The 17,732-nt window shown below is 44.5% G+C and overlaps 1 protein-coding gene across 2 annotated transcripts in view; it reads right to left on the bottom strand.

The window, feature by feature from the left end:
* Positions 1-806: 806 nt before the first annotated feature.
* nckap5l (NCK-associated protein 5-like) overlaps positions 807-17,732 on the bottom strand; it is a 47,069-nt gene continuing 30,143 nt past the window's right edge. For both annotated transcript variants that reach the window (XM_020650308.3, XM_020650309.3), the window contains exons 3-13: positions 16,549-16,689; positions 14,822-14,890; positions 14,695-14,733; positions 14,484-14,603; positions 13,637-13,729; positions 9,469-12,287; positions 7,549-7,666; positions 7,257-7,329; positions 4,417-4,695; positions 3,307-3,458; positions 807-2,041 (exon numbers count right to left, since the gene is read on the bottom strand). In XM_020650308.3, coding sequence (XP_020505964.2) covers positions 1,781-2,041; positions 3,307-3,458; positions 4,417-4,695; positions 7,257-7,329; positions 7,549-7,666; positions 9,469-12,287; positions 13,637-13,729; positions 14,484-14,603; positions 14,695-14,733; positions 14,822-14,890; positions 16,549-16,689 — 4,164 coding nt within the window. In that variant the 3' untranslated portion in view covers positions 807-1,780. The remainder of the gene's footprint in view (positions 2,042-3,306; positions 3,459-4,416; positions 4,696-7,256; positions 7,330-7,548; positions 7,667-9,468; positions 12,288-13,636; positions 13,730-14,483; positions 14,604-14,694; positions 14,734-14,821; positions 14,891-16,548; positions 16,690-17,732) is intronic.

The following is a 17,732-nucleotide window of genomic DNA, read 5'->3' on the forward strand; positions in this document are numbered from 1 at the left end:
GTGATGTGATGGTTGCATCCAGGTGAAGTAGCATCAATTAGTTCCCTTGTTTTAATATAGGGGGAGCTCTAATACAAAGGAACTACTTTTTCAGATTATTCTGGCAATCCTTGAATGCAACATCAAACACAAAGTCCACATCAGATGAAAACTCGTAAGTAGAATGATTTATAGTCAAACTGCACTCGGGTTGTCAAGATACCAGAATTTAAACTTCAATACTTCAAATCAGACGATGTCGTTGCCTGTTTCGATACCATGGCAACAAAAATGCAACTCCTAGGCAGCAAATATCGGGTCATTTCTTGTTTTTAATTACCAAGAATTGCAGGCAAACTCCAGCACTGTCTAAATTGCACAAATGAACTGGGAATGTTTCAGTACTGAAACGTTTCCAGTGTGTATGCGTTGCCTTCTCTGCTTTCTGTCTATTTTTAAGAGACATCAACACAGCTTTTGTATCTCTGCAAGACGCCAAAAGGACTTGAGAAATGGATTTAAGTATTTGCCGACCTGTGGATTTGAATGTACGGCCACTGAGCTCCCTCTCTCTCTTCCTGGCGGCATCTTTGGTTCCAAAATATGACTAAAGGTCTGTAGTTTTTAAAGCTTGCGTACTTTTCCATACCATCAATCATTAAAAAAAAAAAAATTGAGTTTTAAAATACGAGGTGTGAAAAAGTTTTGACATTTTCGACCACAAGTTGTCCTCTCCACATACTGAAGGTCTGTTCCCTCCTGGTGCTGCTGCTGCTGCTGCCAAGCCCAGAAACAAAAAAAAAACCCAACATCTTCTCACGAGGAACTAAATGAAAACATTTTAATTAGAAAGTTGAAAAAACGGCAGTAGGTACATAGGACCTCTATCGGCTAGGGAACGAACAGCAACAGAGAAGATGAAACACCAGATATGAACCAAATCTAGGAAGCGAGGACGCCGCAGGATTCACAGAAAGATTACAAAAACAAAAACGATGCAACATTCAAATAAATAAATAATAGAAATACATTTTCATTGAATAGTGTAGCCATTTCTCTTCTCTATGTTATTATTGCTGGTATATATTACCTTTAAATGTTTTATGATTTAAAAAAAACAGACATTTTCTGACAACCTTCATCGGTCTTGGAAACGATATCAACATGAGCAATAAAATCGTTTGTACATTTTTAAAATGGTGATGCATGACTTCAGCAACAAAGAATCACAGACATGGACATTCTTTTTTTTTTTTAAAGGAGCTTCATGTTTTCATTTTAAATACATTATGTGTGGAAATGATGACGATGATGATGAACGCATCGATACAGTACAGAACGTCAGCGCAGAACAAAAAGAATCCGTCAGAGAAACAGAAGACAGGTCGCTGAACATCTACCAGGAGTGACCCTTTTTTTTGTGCTAATCATTAGCTTAGCCATGCGGTTTTTGTAGTCCTGTACACATGAGTCAAAGAGAATGTGTCCACAGTCGAGTCTGATTGTGAAAAAAGGTGAACGACCTGTTTCATTTTGGTGGCTTTTGGCTTCATCTTTATTTGAAAATCCTGAGGAGAAGTCACATCGATCCATCCTTCCAGTTGCAACAAAAAAAAAAAAAACGGCTTCATTGCCACAATATTCCTGCGGATATCAAAGGGGGGGCACAGTTTCTTCTTCTTTCCCTCAAAATGTGGCGGCTGGTCAGCAGCATCAAAGTTTAACCAACCAGGAGGCGTGTGGAGAGCGGTGCTGGCTCTTATTGTCTCCTCCCCCCTCCCCTCCCCCGTCCTTGGCCGGCTCACCCTTGGCTGCCGCAGGACGACAGACTGTCGTACAGAGAGTCGCTGAGGGACTCGGGGGTCTCCAGGACCTGAGGGCGACTCGGGGAGATGGCTTCCTCAGGTCGCTCCCTGAGCAGCTCCAAGCCGGCCTCGCGGCTCATTTCTGGGACGCTGGGAGTGCGAATCTTCCCCCTGCGGCTTATTCCGGACTGGGTCGGGACGGGCAGGCTGCCCGGGTCAACCACCCGGCTGGAGGACGGGCCGCCGGCCTTCATGCCCTGAAAGGAAGCAAAAAAAAAAACCATTTGACATTTGTGATTGGTCTTACATAACGCCTCGAGGTGCAAGAGAAAAAAAATGTAAAGTGGGCTGCAGAAAGTCTCTAAATGAATCTTTAATCTTCAGCTGATAAATAATTTCTGAGGCAGAATGTGCTTCTGTGTTTTTCATTATGTAAGATGTGAGTGCACATTTAAAAATGTATCTCTGCTTTACTGCCTGCTGCAAAGTCTGAAGTCTGCTCGTGACCCAGATTAGCCTTCTGTCATGCTACTGCACGGCGGCGTTCAATAAGACGCAGAGAAAACAACCCAGATAAGAGTTCTGATCATTAGAACCACTCTGACTGTAAAGTTTATCATATTGTAATCATGACATTTCAGTCACTCTGTTGTTGCTCTTTGTTTCTTTTCATGGACAACAGCTCAAACTTTGTCTTTCATCCTTCTCGGTGTGAACACAGATGGTTCTGTACGGTACAGATCATCGTCCCTTCAGGGCAGACGTTTGTTATTATGGGCTACTTAAACATTGAGAATCAGGAATCAAGCACAAACATATGGTGACTATCCAGAGTTAGAAATTAGCATCCGTTTTTCTCTGCAGTGATGGATTCATTTGCTCACCTTACCCATCACAGCGTCTGGTAAATAAAAGCAACGTAACAGAGTGATTCTAAAAACGACAAATTGATGATCTCGCCTCTCAGTTGAGGTTCATTCTGCAGCCACATCGGCTGAATGAGTTCGCCTTTGAGGACGTGGCTGCAATGGAAACTCTAAAATTATAAAATAAAATAAACGTTTTTTTCAGTTTGTTTTAGCGAGACAAAGAGCACGTCGGTATTTTCTTCAAGAGTTGAAACCTGTTGCTTGAATACTGTAAGCCTTGATTTGATTTGATAATATACATCGTTACATTATACTGCCGGTTAAAATTAAGTGGCAGGTAAGAAAAATGAGTGACTGGTATATTTTTGAATCCATCAGTCACAGTGTCAGGATGAAAAAGTTGATTTCCAGTCCTGTCACCGACATACTTTGATTTTGAAATAAAGTGGAGAGAAACACCATCTCCATTGCTAACAGATTTAACTCGATAGAGAAATAAATAAAAAAAGGGGCTGACTTTTCGTTTTTTGTGACGTCCTTAATGAGTTTAAACAGTTTGTATGTCGTTGTCATGTTAGAGACGATCTATCTGAAGTCAGCCCGGGTAGCTTCACTAGCATTAGATAAAAGTTGAAAGTAGCTGCGATGCTCACCCCTCTGAATGGTGATCCAAAGGACACGGGTTCCTCCTCCTCCTCCTCCACTGCCAGGTAAACCTCTGCAGGGCCTGCAGGGGTCTTCAGGTTGGGGAAGGTCCAGGTCTTGGAGCGCGGGGAGAACATGTTGGCTCCGTGAGCTTCTTTGTCTGCAGACGATTTAAAAAAAAAAAAAAAGGTTTTCATCAAAGAGCAAAAAGTCTTACAACTTAAATTCAAAACTTCAACGTGAGGAAGGTCAAACATATTTAATGAGAATATGAAATGTTTCTAAGAGGAGATTAGGACTGTCCTACACTCACCCTCCACCTCCCTTTAGTCTACACTCAGAGATCTCCACCACCTTTAGATTAATTGAACGAGATTAGGCGCAGACATTTTTCCCCTAAAGGAAGAAACCCAGTGACATGTTGATCCTCTGACCTTTCCTTTAGTTCAAGTGTTAGGTAGACGTTTGTTTCTTTTGAAGGATATGTGAGGATGTGGTAGAAAACATACCAGCTCCTAAACTTTACCAAAGCACTGGATTTAAGGATTTATTAAAGGGGACATATTCTGACAAATCCTCTTCTGCAGTGTTTCTGAACATTTATTTGTGTAACCTGAGAGTCTACTGACCCACAACATGTGAAATAAACCCATCCAGTCCTTTGTTTGTGGTCTGCATAAGTCTTACAACACAGAGAAAAATGCTCTGTTTCAAATGTGCTCTCCTTGTGATGTCACAGTGGGATTCTGGTAAAAAATAATCCGCTCCCCTCCTCTGGTATCTCCACCCATGGACTCCACCCCCAGCCTAGATTAAAACTTTTGAGCAGGTCGGCCATTTTTATTCTCGATACAGAGGAGTGATGTGTACGGGGAAAACTCAGGGGGCGGGGTCAATCCATTTAAAGAGACACACACACCAAAACGGAGCGTTCTGAGAGAGCTGGTTCATACAGGGTCACAAACCTCCTCTGGTGCTTGATTCATGTTATATTTTGATCAAAGCACAGCACAGATGTTTCATTTAGACCACAGGGGGACTGTTTGAAAAGGTGGAAGAGGAGGATCCTCTTTAAAGACAGAGTTGAGCTGTAGAAAGTATTCAAAGTTTGTATTCACCTTCACGGATGACGCCGACGGAGCTCCTCCCCTCCATCACTGAGCCGTACTGGATTGTGGGGATCAGCTGTTTGTGCGGCGTGTAGCACTCCTCCTGCGACGTCAGGTCTCGCTCCAGGGTGCGAGCCCGTCTCCCGGCCCTCCCCGGGGACCCCGAGGAGTGGTGGTCCGCGCCGGCCCTCGACTTGGACAGGCCGCGTCCCGCCGCACCGCTGCTGCAGTCGGGGAGGGGGAACGTACCGATGCCGCTGTCCAGGGTGTACGTGGAAGCACCGGAACCTGCAGAGGAAGGAGAGAGGACGGATTGAGAGTCTTTCTTGTTCCTCATCTTACTAAAGAGAAAGAGATGCTCACATAATTAAAGATTAATGAATAAAGAAAAAGACGGTACAGAGGAGCCGAGAAGTGTAAACTCATTATTCTAAACTGTTCACTTTTATCTCTGACTGCAGCCTCCGCGCTGATTCTCCTCGGGGGCGTGGCCTCATTTGTTTACCTTTGATATGCTAATAAAATGTGTTTTTGCACACGTATGCTAATTACACGTTTCAGTCGAATCCTCGTGGATTGTTGCAGATTTACAGAGCAGGAAGAAACACTCTGATTAAAACTGATACTTAAAAATGGAGCTGAGAATGAACACAAACATCCTAAAGAGAAAAATGCTTTAGACATGATTCTGTTCTCATCCTAAAAGCCGAGCTCAGGACCCGTATTGCAAATAAGCCACGGCTAGAAACCCGTTCATAGATTATAAATAGTTCATGTATTGAGAAGTTTATCTGTTACAAGTTTGAGTCAAATTTGAATATTTTGTTGCATGTTTTGTATTTAAATTGTTTCACTGTTAAGTAATCTTTGAGCCCATCGACATGGTCTGATGACTTCACATAAAGGCTCTGAAGCGACGGCCAACTTTTCATACATTCTGATGACGCAGCCGGCCCGCTCCTCGCCAAGACTTCCTTTGTGCTGCATCGTTAAAACTGCGTGTGTTCAAGATCGAAAAGCTCAGCGAGATTCAACCCCTCCAAAGTCTGCAAAGTAGACTCAGTCTCTTCCTGACAGAATGAGACAGAATGAAGCCTCTGTGTGAGTAATGAACAGATTATCTTGTGATCTACTTGTTGTTAATGGGTTTTGAGTTTGCAGAAACAAACAGCATCATACTGCAGGTGAGTGAACATGTAAGATCTGTCATCAAGAGGAGAGGAAAACAACTTTTTCTGTTTGCTAAATGGAGGTCGGGTCGATCTTTTGAACGTATCCCACGATCTAAATGTTGATTAAGGTAAATAAATCATCATCAGATTACAGCTAATAGAGAACAGGAGAGGTATAAAGTGCCTTAAATTGTGATACTCGAAGTGCTACTACCTTAAAATTGTCCTTAAAGACGTTTTGAAATATGCACTCCTGAAAATATCTAGATCATTTCAGGACTGCTGCAGATATTTTCCTGACCTTGCTGTTCACATACTCAACTCACAGCTGGAGACTATCCCTGTCAGACGGGAGGAGGGTAAAACCTGATGTAAAAAACACGACGTGGACGTAGCAGATGAAGCAGTAGAGTCGTCTATAAGAGGCTAGAATTACAATATATACACATAATCAATGCTACGTGTAGTGTGCAGAGAGTCAATGCACTGACTCCAGTCACAGGATACAATAATAATAATAATAATAATAATAATAATAATAATACAATTTATTTATAAGCGCTTTTCAAAAACTCAAAGACACTGTCCTTACTGTGTTCTTTCTGTTTTTTAACAATCGTACAGACCTACAGACATCGCAACATTACACACAAATCATAAAGATAACAACAATAAAGGTAGGTTAATAATACATTCTTATTTTGTATCAAAAACTAAAAAAACATATATTTTTTGGTTTGCAGGGACTTTAAGGACTTTGGATGACGTGCCGAAAAGGATGCTATTGCAATAGTCGAGTCAATATATAAACGTCACCCCCCCCTCCTATTGGCTCGAGCTGAATTCTCCTGATAATATCCCGCTGCGTTCTCACATCAGATCACTCAGACTTGCTGCGGAAAAAATACTAGGGGTCTGGCAGGAGAAACTCCGAGTGAAGTCAGAGTGAAATATTTGTCTGTTTGGGATCCTCAGCAAGAGCGGCGTGTTGTAAAACTGACAGCAGCAGATGGTTATCCCTCTGCCTCCACACTTGTCTATATTGTTGTTAAAGCCTTGTTCCTTAGCCTAGTTTGTTAGTTCTGAAAATTGTGTTTTTTTCGTCGAGTAAGTCTTTTTGTTTGAGAAGCAGTTTACTACTTTTTCTCCTGTTTTTGGTTTTGTTAAAAAGTTAGGTTTAGAGATTGTCTTTTGTTTGAATTTGTGTTATAAAATAAATCCTTGTTTAAATCAGAAGATTAGGTTTGCCTTTTTGGTTAGGGGACCGGGGAAGTAACTTTTTTTCGGGTTTTTATGTTACAAACCTGCCCCCCCCTTAGAGGGATGCGTAACAACATATACAATCTGGAGTTTTTCAGGAGTTTTCTGAAAGTGTGAAAGGACTACAGGAGTATTTGAAGAAATTAACTTTTTGTCAGGGCAGATTTGTGATGGGATCGACTTCAACGCAGAGTTGACTCCTGATTTACTTTTATTCGCGCTCCATCACTCTTATCGACTTATTCTTCAATGCTACATCACTTCTTTGTGTCTCTGACTGACGTCTCACTCACATTGAAGAATCCTTCATACATTCATTCATTTATCTATTCCCAGACTTCTACTCTTCAAGGTTGTCACTCTCACAAACCTTAAAGACTCAGTGTGAGATTTCCAAACCTGGCCGACTCTTCTTACCTGCAAAGTGTTGAGAGTGAACCGACTCGGCGAGGTTTTCATCTGACGTGATCTTGCCGATTCTGTCTGATCCCTGCGTGAGACAACAACAAAGCAGCCGAGAGACGGAGCAGTGAGTGAACTGAGATTCTTCAGAAACTACTCTCACAAATGATGAGCCGAGTTCAGGTTATTAAAGCCAAGACTATAAAGAATGAATTCTACAGATGCAGCGCTGAAACTGGGGGAGCCCTGAAGCTTGTTTCAATCAGTGTCAGTGTGCGTCTCAGTGAAAAGAAATAACAAAGCGTACCTTCTCCATGTCGTCCCGGCTGATGACGTCGCCCTGCTGACTGAACATCGGTTTGGAGGTCTTGCAGTCGAACGACAGCCGGCGCTGCGGGACGCTGATCATCTCCTTCCCGTCCACTCTGCCAATTCAAAACACATGTTTTCATTAAAGCACAGAAAGAAAGAAAGAAAGAAAGTTTCAGCTGTCACGTTGAACCAGATCTACTTCCACATCGACCGTGCAGCTCAGAGGGGGCTTAAAGAGACAGGAGCTGAAATGAAGCGTTTCAGGCAGAGGCTGAAATGAAGGATTTTACTGACGTGAGTATCAGATAAATAAGGAGGTTTTTGAGATTCACATCTCACAACGCTGCTCAACAGACTGACATGAGTCATGGTGAAAATGAGTTTAAAAGGTCTGCTTTAAGTCTCTCTCTCTCTGTCTAATAGCTCAGAAGAAATGTGGGTGTTATCCTGGACTGCACATGAAATCAACAACTTCTTCTGCTTTATCCTTCGCTTGACTCAGTGAAGTCATGTCAAAGTAAGACCTTGGCAGGCGTCTGCAGGCACGTCTTTCCAGCAGATTAGATTACTGCAGCGGTCTGTTCTCAGGGCTCTCAAAACAAGCTGCTCGGGTAAATTCAAGGTAATCAAAAAGCAGCTGCGAGAGACCCGACGAAAACATGGAGATATGACCACATGACTCATCTTCTAAAATCCCTTTTTTCAATTAAAAAATGTCTCTGCTTGTGTCAAAGTTTCTCTCTGGCTCGGCACCCAAAGACAACTCGGACATGTTTGAGCTAAAAGTGTTTCTTTTGATCTTTCCTTCTGTCCCCTCTAACGGCTGCAGACTGGATCTAAACTTTACAAAACAAATTAACTCTTAGACTTTTGCTATTTTCATAAAAGTAACTGAATTAAAAAATCTTTTACTCTCGCTCTTTTAAATTCTACATCTGTGTCATCGTCGCCTCAATGTATGAAGCTGCACGTCTTGTCACTAGAAGAAGACATCCTCGGATAAAAAGGCTTAAAAGTGAGAACAATGGCAGAGTAAACGGATGACTTGCAGAGTTTTTTTTTTTTATCTAAAGACATTCTTCAGGTTGTGAGTCACAGGCTAATCTACACTCACATTCATTATGTGCTCTGCCGTTTGGAGACGTTCGGCTCAGAGAGATACGAGGGGACTGGAGATCACACTGAACAAAGCAGCAGGAACTTTATTAAGATAGCAGTTTAAAAAAATGTGAGCGTGAAGTACAAATTATGAGGAGAGGTTAAAATTGGACATGCTTTAACCTCTCATGTTTTCACACTACTTTATGGTGTTTTTTAAGGGTTTTGGCATGAGACTAAGTGTATATATAATGAACATATTTAATTAATCATGTAAAACATATGGCTTAAATATCTGTATGGTGGAGTTTTCTCCAATACGCTGACGACCTACAAGAGAGTCAAATAAAACTCAAACACCGGCTGCCTTTAATTCAACAATTTTAAACTCTGACTCTGCACTGTAACTTTTAACTGTTTTTATATTTTTACTTCAATTAAATTCATTTGAATTATTTTTTTTAACATATTTTCAGATTTAATAATTTCAGTGATTTTTACATTTTCTATTTTAATGTTTCTTTTCTTTCCTCTGTCATGATGCTTCTTGATGTCTTGTGTGAAGCACTTTGAAATGTGCTATATAAATAAACTTGCCTTGCCTTACATTAATAGTTGAGTGCAGAAGTGTCCCCACTCTTTTCATTTTCAGTGTCCTTAATGGTTTAAATATGTCCCCTTGTTTTTGCACAGGCGAGTCAAAGACAGTTTTCTCTTATGCATGCAAAAAGAAAGAAGGCAAAGTTTATTCTATTCTATATTTAAAATGTGAAACTCTTTGATATTCTAGCTGCACTTATCCTCGCTGAGTGCTCACCTGTTCAGCAGCTGCTGCATGAAGTTATCGGAGCGCGCTCCTCTGTACATGACGGCCAGCTGCCCCTGAGACGGGTCCATCACCACCTCGCAGGAGTGACCTCTGCCCGACCTCTCCACGTACGCCCGCTCCTCCTCCAGGGCCCTCCTCAGCCCCTCCGCCTTCTCCATCAGCGTGGAGATGTTCAGACCCTCCACGCCCTCTTTGCACCGGGTGGCCATCTTCACCGAGTCCCTGCCCACCGACGGGATGTTGATCTTCCACTCCTTCTTCTCGTCCTTCGACTTGCCGGCGTCCGCCTTGCGGCTCAGCGCGGGCAGCTTGCTCTTCTTCAGCCCGAACCAGCTTGCGATGCCGTTGGAGGCTTTCTGCTTCACCTCGCCGCTCTGCACGCCTCGGTCCTGCTCCTGCAGCTTCAGCATGTTCTCCTCGATGCCCTTCATCACTTTCTGCTCGATGGCCGACTGCGGGCTCGGCGCCGGGGGCGGCTTCTCCGCCTCGGACGGAGGTCTGGGAGGAGGCGGCGGCAGGCTGTCTCCGTACATCGGATTCTTCTTCCCTTTCCCGCTGATCTTCGTCCGCTCTTCGGATTTGGACGAGTACCGCGGAGCCTCCGTCGGCTTCCCCGCCCTGTGGACGGACGTCGGCTGGCACGGCTTGGACGGCGACTTCGGGGGGATTTTGTTGGGGCTGTTGCTACTGTGAGGACCCGCTTTGAGGTTGTAGGCCAGATTGAGAGAACCGGGACATTTGATGTTGTTGCGCAGCACCTGCGGAGCGTCTGCGTTCGGCGACGGCAGACCGATTTTACTCTTGGACGCTTCTATCTTTGTCACGCACAGTTCTTGTTTCGGCTGAGACTTCACCGCCTGCTCGTACATCTGAGGGTACTTCAAACCAACGCTGGCAACTTTTGGTTTGCTGTCCAGAGAGTCTGCGTACTTTGAATGTCTCTGCTCCTCCATCGGCCTCTCCGCTATCTTACTCCTCTCCTCCGCGTACGAGCCCTCGTTCACATTCTCCACCGGCCTGAGACCGACCTGCAAATCCTCGGAGCTCCTCAGTTTCCCCAGCGCCGCCAGTCTGTCTTTAAACGCGTGGTGACTGGAATCGGCCTGGGACCTCCCTGCGCCGGACGTCGGCCTCTTGGGGATGGAAGAAGAGTCGCTCCTCCTGACTGGAGGTGGAGGCGGAGCTTGCGGCTGGACGACCTCGGAGCTCTGCGCGGCGATGTCGGCCTCCTGTCTCTCTCGCGGTTGGGAGTAACTGGCTCGGCTCTGAGCCTTACCGAGGGCGGACGAGCTGGGCAGGCTGTGGTGGTTCACCCACACCGGGCTGTCCGAGTCCTCCTCGTCGTCCGACGTGGAATCGGACGCGGTCGAGGACGACTGCTTCCTCTGGGGACTTGGGATGAGGACGCTCTCCGGCAGCGATTTCACAAGCTTCCTCTCGCCGCCGCCGTTCGCCTTCGCTTGGGAGGGAAGCGTGGTCCTCTTCTCGAGGCTCGGCGCCGGCTCCTCCTCTCTGGATATGTTACAGACGTTTTCATAATGAGGAATCCTCTGAGAGACTTTGGGGGAGGAGGAGGACGAGGGGGCGGCCATCTTTGAGCCAGCTTTAGGCGCCGAGACGCTGCTGTAGCTTGTGTCTTTGACGGGTTGGGCGCAGACGTCTTCGGGCTGCGGCGGGGAGGTCGGGGCCGAGTGCGTGGCGGGGTAAGACTCAGACCTGCAGGGCGGGGGAGGGGGCTGCCTGCACCTCTCCGTGGTCGTGGCTCTGCGCGTGGGGACGGGCGAGTGGTACACCTCGTAGTTGTTGGTGCGACACGGGATCCGGGAGCTGCGCGTGAGCTGGGGGCTCAGGTGGACGGCGGCGGCGGAGGTCGCGGCCTGAGACTTCTCGCCGATCGAGGGGATCTTCAGGAACTTGAGAAGCTTGGACGGCGAGTTGATGGCGGCGGCTTTGACGTCGCTGAGGCAGGACGGGCTGGGGCTGACGGAGGCGCCCGCTCTCACGGACGGAGCCTCCTGATGATCGGGGACGTCTTTCTCGGGGATGGCCGAGGGGTCGTCGAGCGAGGAGGCCACGCCGTTTTGAACGCCGTCGCTCGCTTCTGCGTCACAGTGGGAGATCTGCTCGCTGTCCTTCACAGGAGTGAAACCAGTGAGCTCTACGGAGACGTTTAGAAAACTCTCAGGGTCCTCCTGCTCCTCCATCCGCTCTGGGATCTGATCCGAGGGGACGGAGGGATGGGCGGCGGCGGCGGCGGCGGCGCCTGCTGGTTGCTGGTGGGCTTGATTCTTTGTGCATTGTTTAGACGAGGGAGCGGCCTCCACCGTTCTGCTCTTAATGTGACATTCGCTTGTAGCAGCTGCGGGGGCGAGGCGACTCTGGGGGGCGGAGTTTGCTTTAGGAGGACTACAGACTTGGTTGCATGTCTTCGGGGGACTCTCTGGGCTCCTCTTGCAGTGTAAACAGCAGGTGTTCCCGCCCTCGCACTTCACCGCCCCGCCGTCGCCGTTGACATGTTGGTGTGCTTCGGTGTCCGTGCGCGAGCAGTGACAGTGCGTGTGGTGCGTCTGCAGGGGGAGGGGCTCTGCGGCGGCCAAAACGGCCTCAGTGGACATGAGCACCTGGCTGTAGTCGCAGAACGACAGGCTCGTGGTGGACGGGTGGAACTTGAGAGGGTCCGTCTCCTCCATCTTACGGAGGACCTCCAGGATGTGTGCTTTCTTCTTGAAAAAGGGGGACAGCGCCTCCATGGAGGCCGCGGGGCCGCGAGGGCCCGGAGAGGCGTGCTGTGTGCGGTAGCCGTTTCCCTTTTGGACACAAATAGATCTCCAGTCAGTAAACAAGTCATTTCTAAGAGCCAAACAATTCAGATCATAAAGACCTTTTAGAGTGTGTGCGTACAGGAAGTGCGGGAACAGTAGATTCGCTTTTTATAGCACAATAGTTTAATACAGAGCAAATGTCAGAGCTCCCTTTAAACACACAATCCTCTTTCAGCCTTTGTCCCAACAAAGTCCAAAACACAACAACAAGGACTTTATATTTCTGCACAAACCATAAATGTTTTTGTTCAGTCAAAGTAGTTTTAGTGCCTGAACATGAGACAACTATTACACAGTTTGGCAGGAGACAGAGACGACCCCTGCTAATTATTGATTAGGTTTAGGTTTTAAGATTATGGTTTGGATTAGTATTTACATCCTTTCTACACTGATGTGAGATCACAGACCTTCTCTATGGTGGTAAAAGATTCATCGACTTTATTTGGTCAACCTTAATGTGAATAAATGCTAGAAATTTTAAAATTTCCATGACGAGTAATGCCATCATCGAACATTTAATTAGACTGCTTGATTCTTCATGTTTTCTTCTTGTCCAAATACAAATGTCACATCGGACTCTGGTGCTCACTTGACATCTTGCCAGAGGAGATCAGACTTGCAGATTCAGTCCCTTGTTTTACATCCCTACTCAACACATTCTTTTATAAAAATGCTTTTACCCTGTGATTTTGGTAATTGTTCTTATTTTTATTTTATTAGTTTTATTTTGTTGTCTGCTTGTTTACTCTCTGCCTGTTGCTTTAATTTGTCTCTCTGCTTTTATTTTCTGTTGTAAAGCACTTTGTTACTTGTATAGAAAAGTGCTATACATATAAAGTATTATTATTATTATTATTATTATTATTATTATTATTATTATCTTGGGGTGTGAACGAACAATCGATATTTTCAAGACATTTCCAGGAGTGCATGTGGAAGAAAATAGTTATAACTAACAGGGAAGTCTCAGTTGCTGCTTAAAATAAACGCTGTGAAACAAAGCTCACAAACAAATAAAAGTTAAAGTTATAATGCAGGAGGTGTCCTATGAGTTTAATCTCAGGTTTCAGGGAAATATTTTATTAATAAACCACTTTATGGGCTGTAGTTCTGCTGGATTAACCAAAAAGAAACATGATGAAATGAGAACGCGCTCTCTGATGCAGGAAGGAAGGGACCACTTTAGGTTTTTAATGAGTCCTGTCACAAACAGGCGGGTGGGGGGGGGGGGGGGGGGGGGATGTAGTCTTGTTCAGAGGCTCTGATATAATCCCGCTGTTCCCCTCTTGATGTTGGAGTATAAAGCTCTGCAGTGTGTCCTCTGTAATAATCACCTTGGCTTGTGCTTCAGTCTGTGCAGGCTCCACCTGTTTGGCAGAGTCATTGTGCAGCTGTGCATTGTAGTCTGGGAGGGGTCCCGCCTGGACCTGTAACGGGAGAGTCATGAGGCAATTACGAGGACGCTGTACACACTGCAGGCTATTATATACACAGATGACTAGAGATACATTGTTCTGGCATCTGCTGGACACAACAAAAGAGCAGAGGGAAAGACTGAGCTTCTCTACTGACTCACCACAGTTTGAAAGAATGAGGCTGACGTGAATCAGATCCGTGCACTGAGGACATGTCGTTATTTTTAGGGAGTATTTCTATTTTATACCATGCTGCTCAATCTTCTTCCTTAGTTAAAACCTGCTGATTACCCACAATGCAACTCTTCTACACAGTACATACAAATGTGTTTGTGTGTTATGCTGGTAGCAGCTAATGTAGCCTTAACGGTTTAACCCTAACCCCTTAAAAACCTGCTGACTACATTACCCACAATGCAACTCTATCACAGACAGTACATACATGTGTGTTTGTGTGTTATGCTTGTAGAAACTAATGTAGCAGAGATGAAACCATCTGCATCTTTTATAATTCAGTACCTCCGTTTATTCATTTTGAAACTTGTACTCATCCTCAAATGTCCCTGACTTGAGTGATGTCACTTGAGGCACTTTTAAGCACCTGGAGCCTTAAGAGGCTTTTCAAAACGTAACACAAATTCTCCTTGTGAGTAACATTTGAATGCAGGACTTTTACTTCCAGTGAAGAACGTTTACATCGTGTTTTGAATGAAGACTTTAAAGACACCAGCAGGAGAACGTCACAGAGGAAGATGGACTGGTTTACCTGGTAGTGAGCTGTGGGGTGGTTGGGCAGTTTCTGTTGGAAAAGCTCACAAAGCGCTCGGTTCTGTCTCTCCAGATCAAACACCAACATCTTCAGCTTGATGCACTCCTCTCTCAGATCCTGCACAGTGACAACACCAGAACACATCAGTCTACATGTATGACACCACAGACTGATCCAAACACAGCTGCAGACTTTAGCTACACGTTACCTTCTGATTCAGCAGAGCCTGGACCACGTGGTTGGCCACCTAATAACACAAGAGGAGGTTCAATTTAACACAGAGTACTTTGCTGAGAAGTTAAGAAATGTACGTGTTTTCTACAACGTGATCTCACCTCATCCAAACATCTCTCATAAGCTTCCCTCTGACTCTCATTTGCCAACATTAGAGCCGAGTTTTCTGCCTGTGAAGAAACAACATGAACGTTATTAATGTCATAACTATGAACTAAGAAAACAAAGATTTTTAAGACATTATAAAAACACCTGTCCAAATGGTCTCGCATTCTTGTATCTTTTAAGATCGAGTGAAAGGCTTCAAGTGAAATGAGATCCTCCAGTTTTAAAGATTTTCCCTGCAGCACAAACTTTTCTTTTTTAATTCTGATTTTTAAATGTGTGAACGGCCTCGCTCCAGAAACAATCCGTCAGCTAGAGAGCAAACCGAACAGTAATCAGAATAAAGGGGCGACATCAGGTGGAAACTGTAGAGTAACCAAAATGTGGTCAGTCATACTGGCAGCAGAATTAAACGCTCTTTTCCTGAGCTCATTGCGAACATGAGGAACAGAGAGTTTAAAAACATCACAGGAACCCAAGGCGTAGTGGCTTCTGGTTCTTTGGAGGTTTGAACATAAATAAGAAGGAACTAAACCAAGAAGAGCTTTAAATATGAGACTCAGTCAGTGTATACACCTGTGCACCTTCAAGGACGGCCTTTTACAGGTCACAGTGATGAGTAACAAATCTCAACAAACATGACTGTAAACATTTGGCCGAGGCGCCCAGATACAGCACATCTCCATAATCCAACAAAGAAAGAAAAGTTGATGAAACAAGAAGTTTCCTCGCTCTGAGGGAAAAGCAGGATTTATTCTCCATAATAAAAGTCTTAACTTCACCTCGAGTTAAGAGGCCAATTTGGCGATCTGTGCTTTAAAAGACAGCTCACAGTCAATAAGAAAAAACAGAGTTCTTTAACTTGGTTTGTCCCTGAAGGCTGATTGGTTTTGGAGCAAGGTATTAAAAAAGACAAAAGACAAAATCCATGAAGAAAGCTAACGAGGTAAAAAGAGGTAAGAGGCACTGAATGAGATTCCATTACCAACGGAATAAAGTGCTGAGTCAACAAGAATACAACCAGGTCACTGTTAAAGGCAGAATATGCAATATTATTTGATCCAGCAGATGTCGCCCTTGAGCACCAGCATGAAACCAAAACAACTTGCGGTGCATTGTTGTGTTAGCATGCTAATGCTAGCGATCTTTATTATGCTGGTATCTTCACACTGCATGTAAATTTACCTGAAATGAGCGTGATCTAGAAACACAGTTAAGCAGTGAGTACAGTATGTTATTCTTCTTTTCTCTAGTCCCTCAATTAAACAACTTTTATATACGAGGGGAGGAGTCAGCCGGCCGTCCGGGCGATGTAAACAAACTGAAGATAGGACTCGGAAAGCAGTTATTTTCAGAGGATATACTTGATTTCTGCTACATTTAAGTGTGAAAAATCACCTTTAAATATTCACCACTAGTCATAAAAGTCACAAGTGCACGTTTTAGACAGTCAAATACATACCATATAAAACCACAATATTTATTTCTATGACTTTTTTAAACTTCTCAAACAGGTTGTTGTCACCTTTAGGGAAGTGTGTGCTGGATGAGTATTTACTGGAAGAATGTGAGTATTTCATTAATACCACGTCTTATGTCTGCTGGCTTTTATACAGGAGAGGATTTAGACCCTAATGGAAGGATTATGTGTCTAAAATAAAACAAATCATCTTATTTCCTAACTTTTTCCTTGTTCTGAATGAGCGTTTGTTCGTTCACTCACCTCCAGCTCTCGCAGTCGGTCCACGAGCTCGCTGCTGTTGTCCTCCAGGTACGACTCCACGTCTGCCTCCTCACCCTCCTCGTCCGTACCGAAGTCCTCCTCACACATTCTCTGTTCTGTCTCATCAGACATTGTTCTCATCTGAAACACGGGAGGAGACACGGCAGAGTTTAACTGCTAAACCTCTTCAGTAAATCAGTGTTAACGTTGAGAGATTTTCCCTTCGTGACATCACAAAGGGCAGTAGCCCCTCCCCCAGGTGGGTGACACTCCCACAGCTAGGTGTTTGTTCTGCCCTCTGAGTCTGAGTCTCACCGTAAACAATAGGACATGGAGCGAGAAAGCCAGAGACCACCCAAGCCCTTCCAGAGAGGGGGCGTGGTCATATACAGCTCATTTACATATTTAAAGGTACAGACACAGAAACAGCCTGTTCTGAGCAGGGCTGAAATAGAGGGGTTTATAGACATGATCAAATACAGGATCAGAGTGGATTTAGAACAAGAAACTTCACACACATGTTTTGAGGAGCTCTGAGACTTATTTAAACTGGATGAAAAGGAGGATCATATGTGACCTTGAAAATCACAGCGTACGTTCAGAATTGTTTTCAGTTCCATATAAATGCACCTCAAATTTGTATTCAAAATAATACAGTTTTTCAATTAAATCTTTACACTCACTGAGCCTCTGTCTATCAAACATGTTTAAAAATGTTAAAGACGTTTTTTTATCCACAACCTTCTCCTTTAATCAAATACAGTAGTTCCCCCGTTGTGTTGCCTGCGAGTTTAAACTCAGGGCACAGGTAACTCCACCGCGGCTCGTAAAGCTCTTTGCTTTCGGACAGACAGTAACACCTGAAGGCGACTCAGGTAAATGGATCAACATTTGAATTAACTCTCGGAGCTCGTGTTATGTAGATGATGTCACGTCCAGGTCGGCTGCACAGTAAGAGCACCGCCGCGTTCAGAGGGATTATTACACCAACTGTTTCTGTGAGTAGTTTGTTTCTGTTTGTTTAAATGAGAGAGAGACTGAAGACTCTCAGGACGCCTTGTATCCTGATCTCCAACTTCTTATTTTATGTCTTTGTATCCATGTAGTTTGATTTTAAACTCCACTAATCCAAAAAAAAGGGTCATTAACAGGAACTTAAAATAGAGTTAGAACCCAAAATAAAT

Source organism: Labrus bergylta, chromosome 12 (assembly GCF_963930695.1).
Source record: "Labrus bergylta chromosome 12, fLabBer1.1, whole genome shotgun sequence".
Lineage (NCBI taxonomy): Eukaryota > Metazoa > Chordata > Actinopteri > Labriformes > Labridae > Labrus > Labrus bergylta.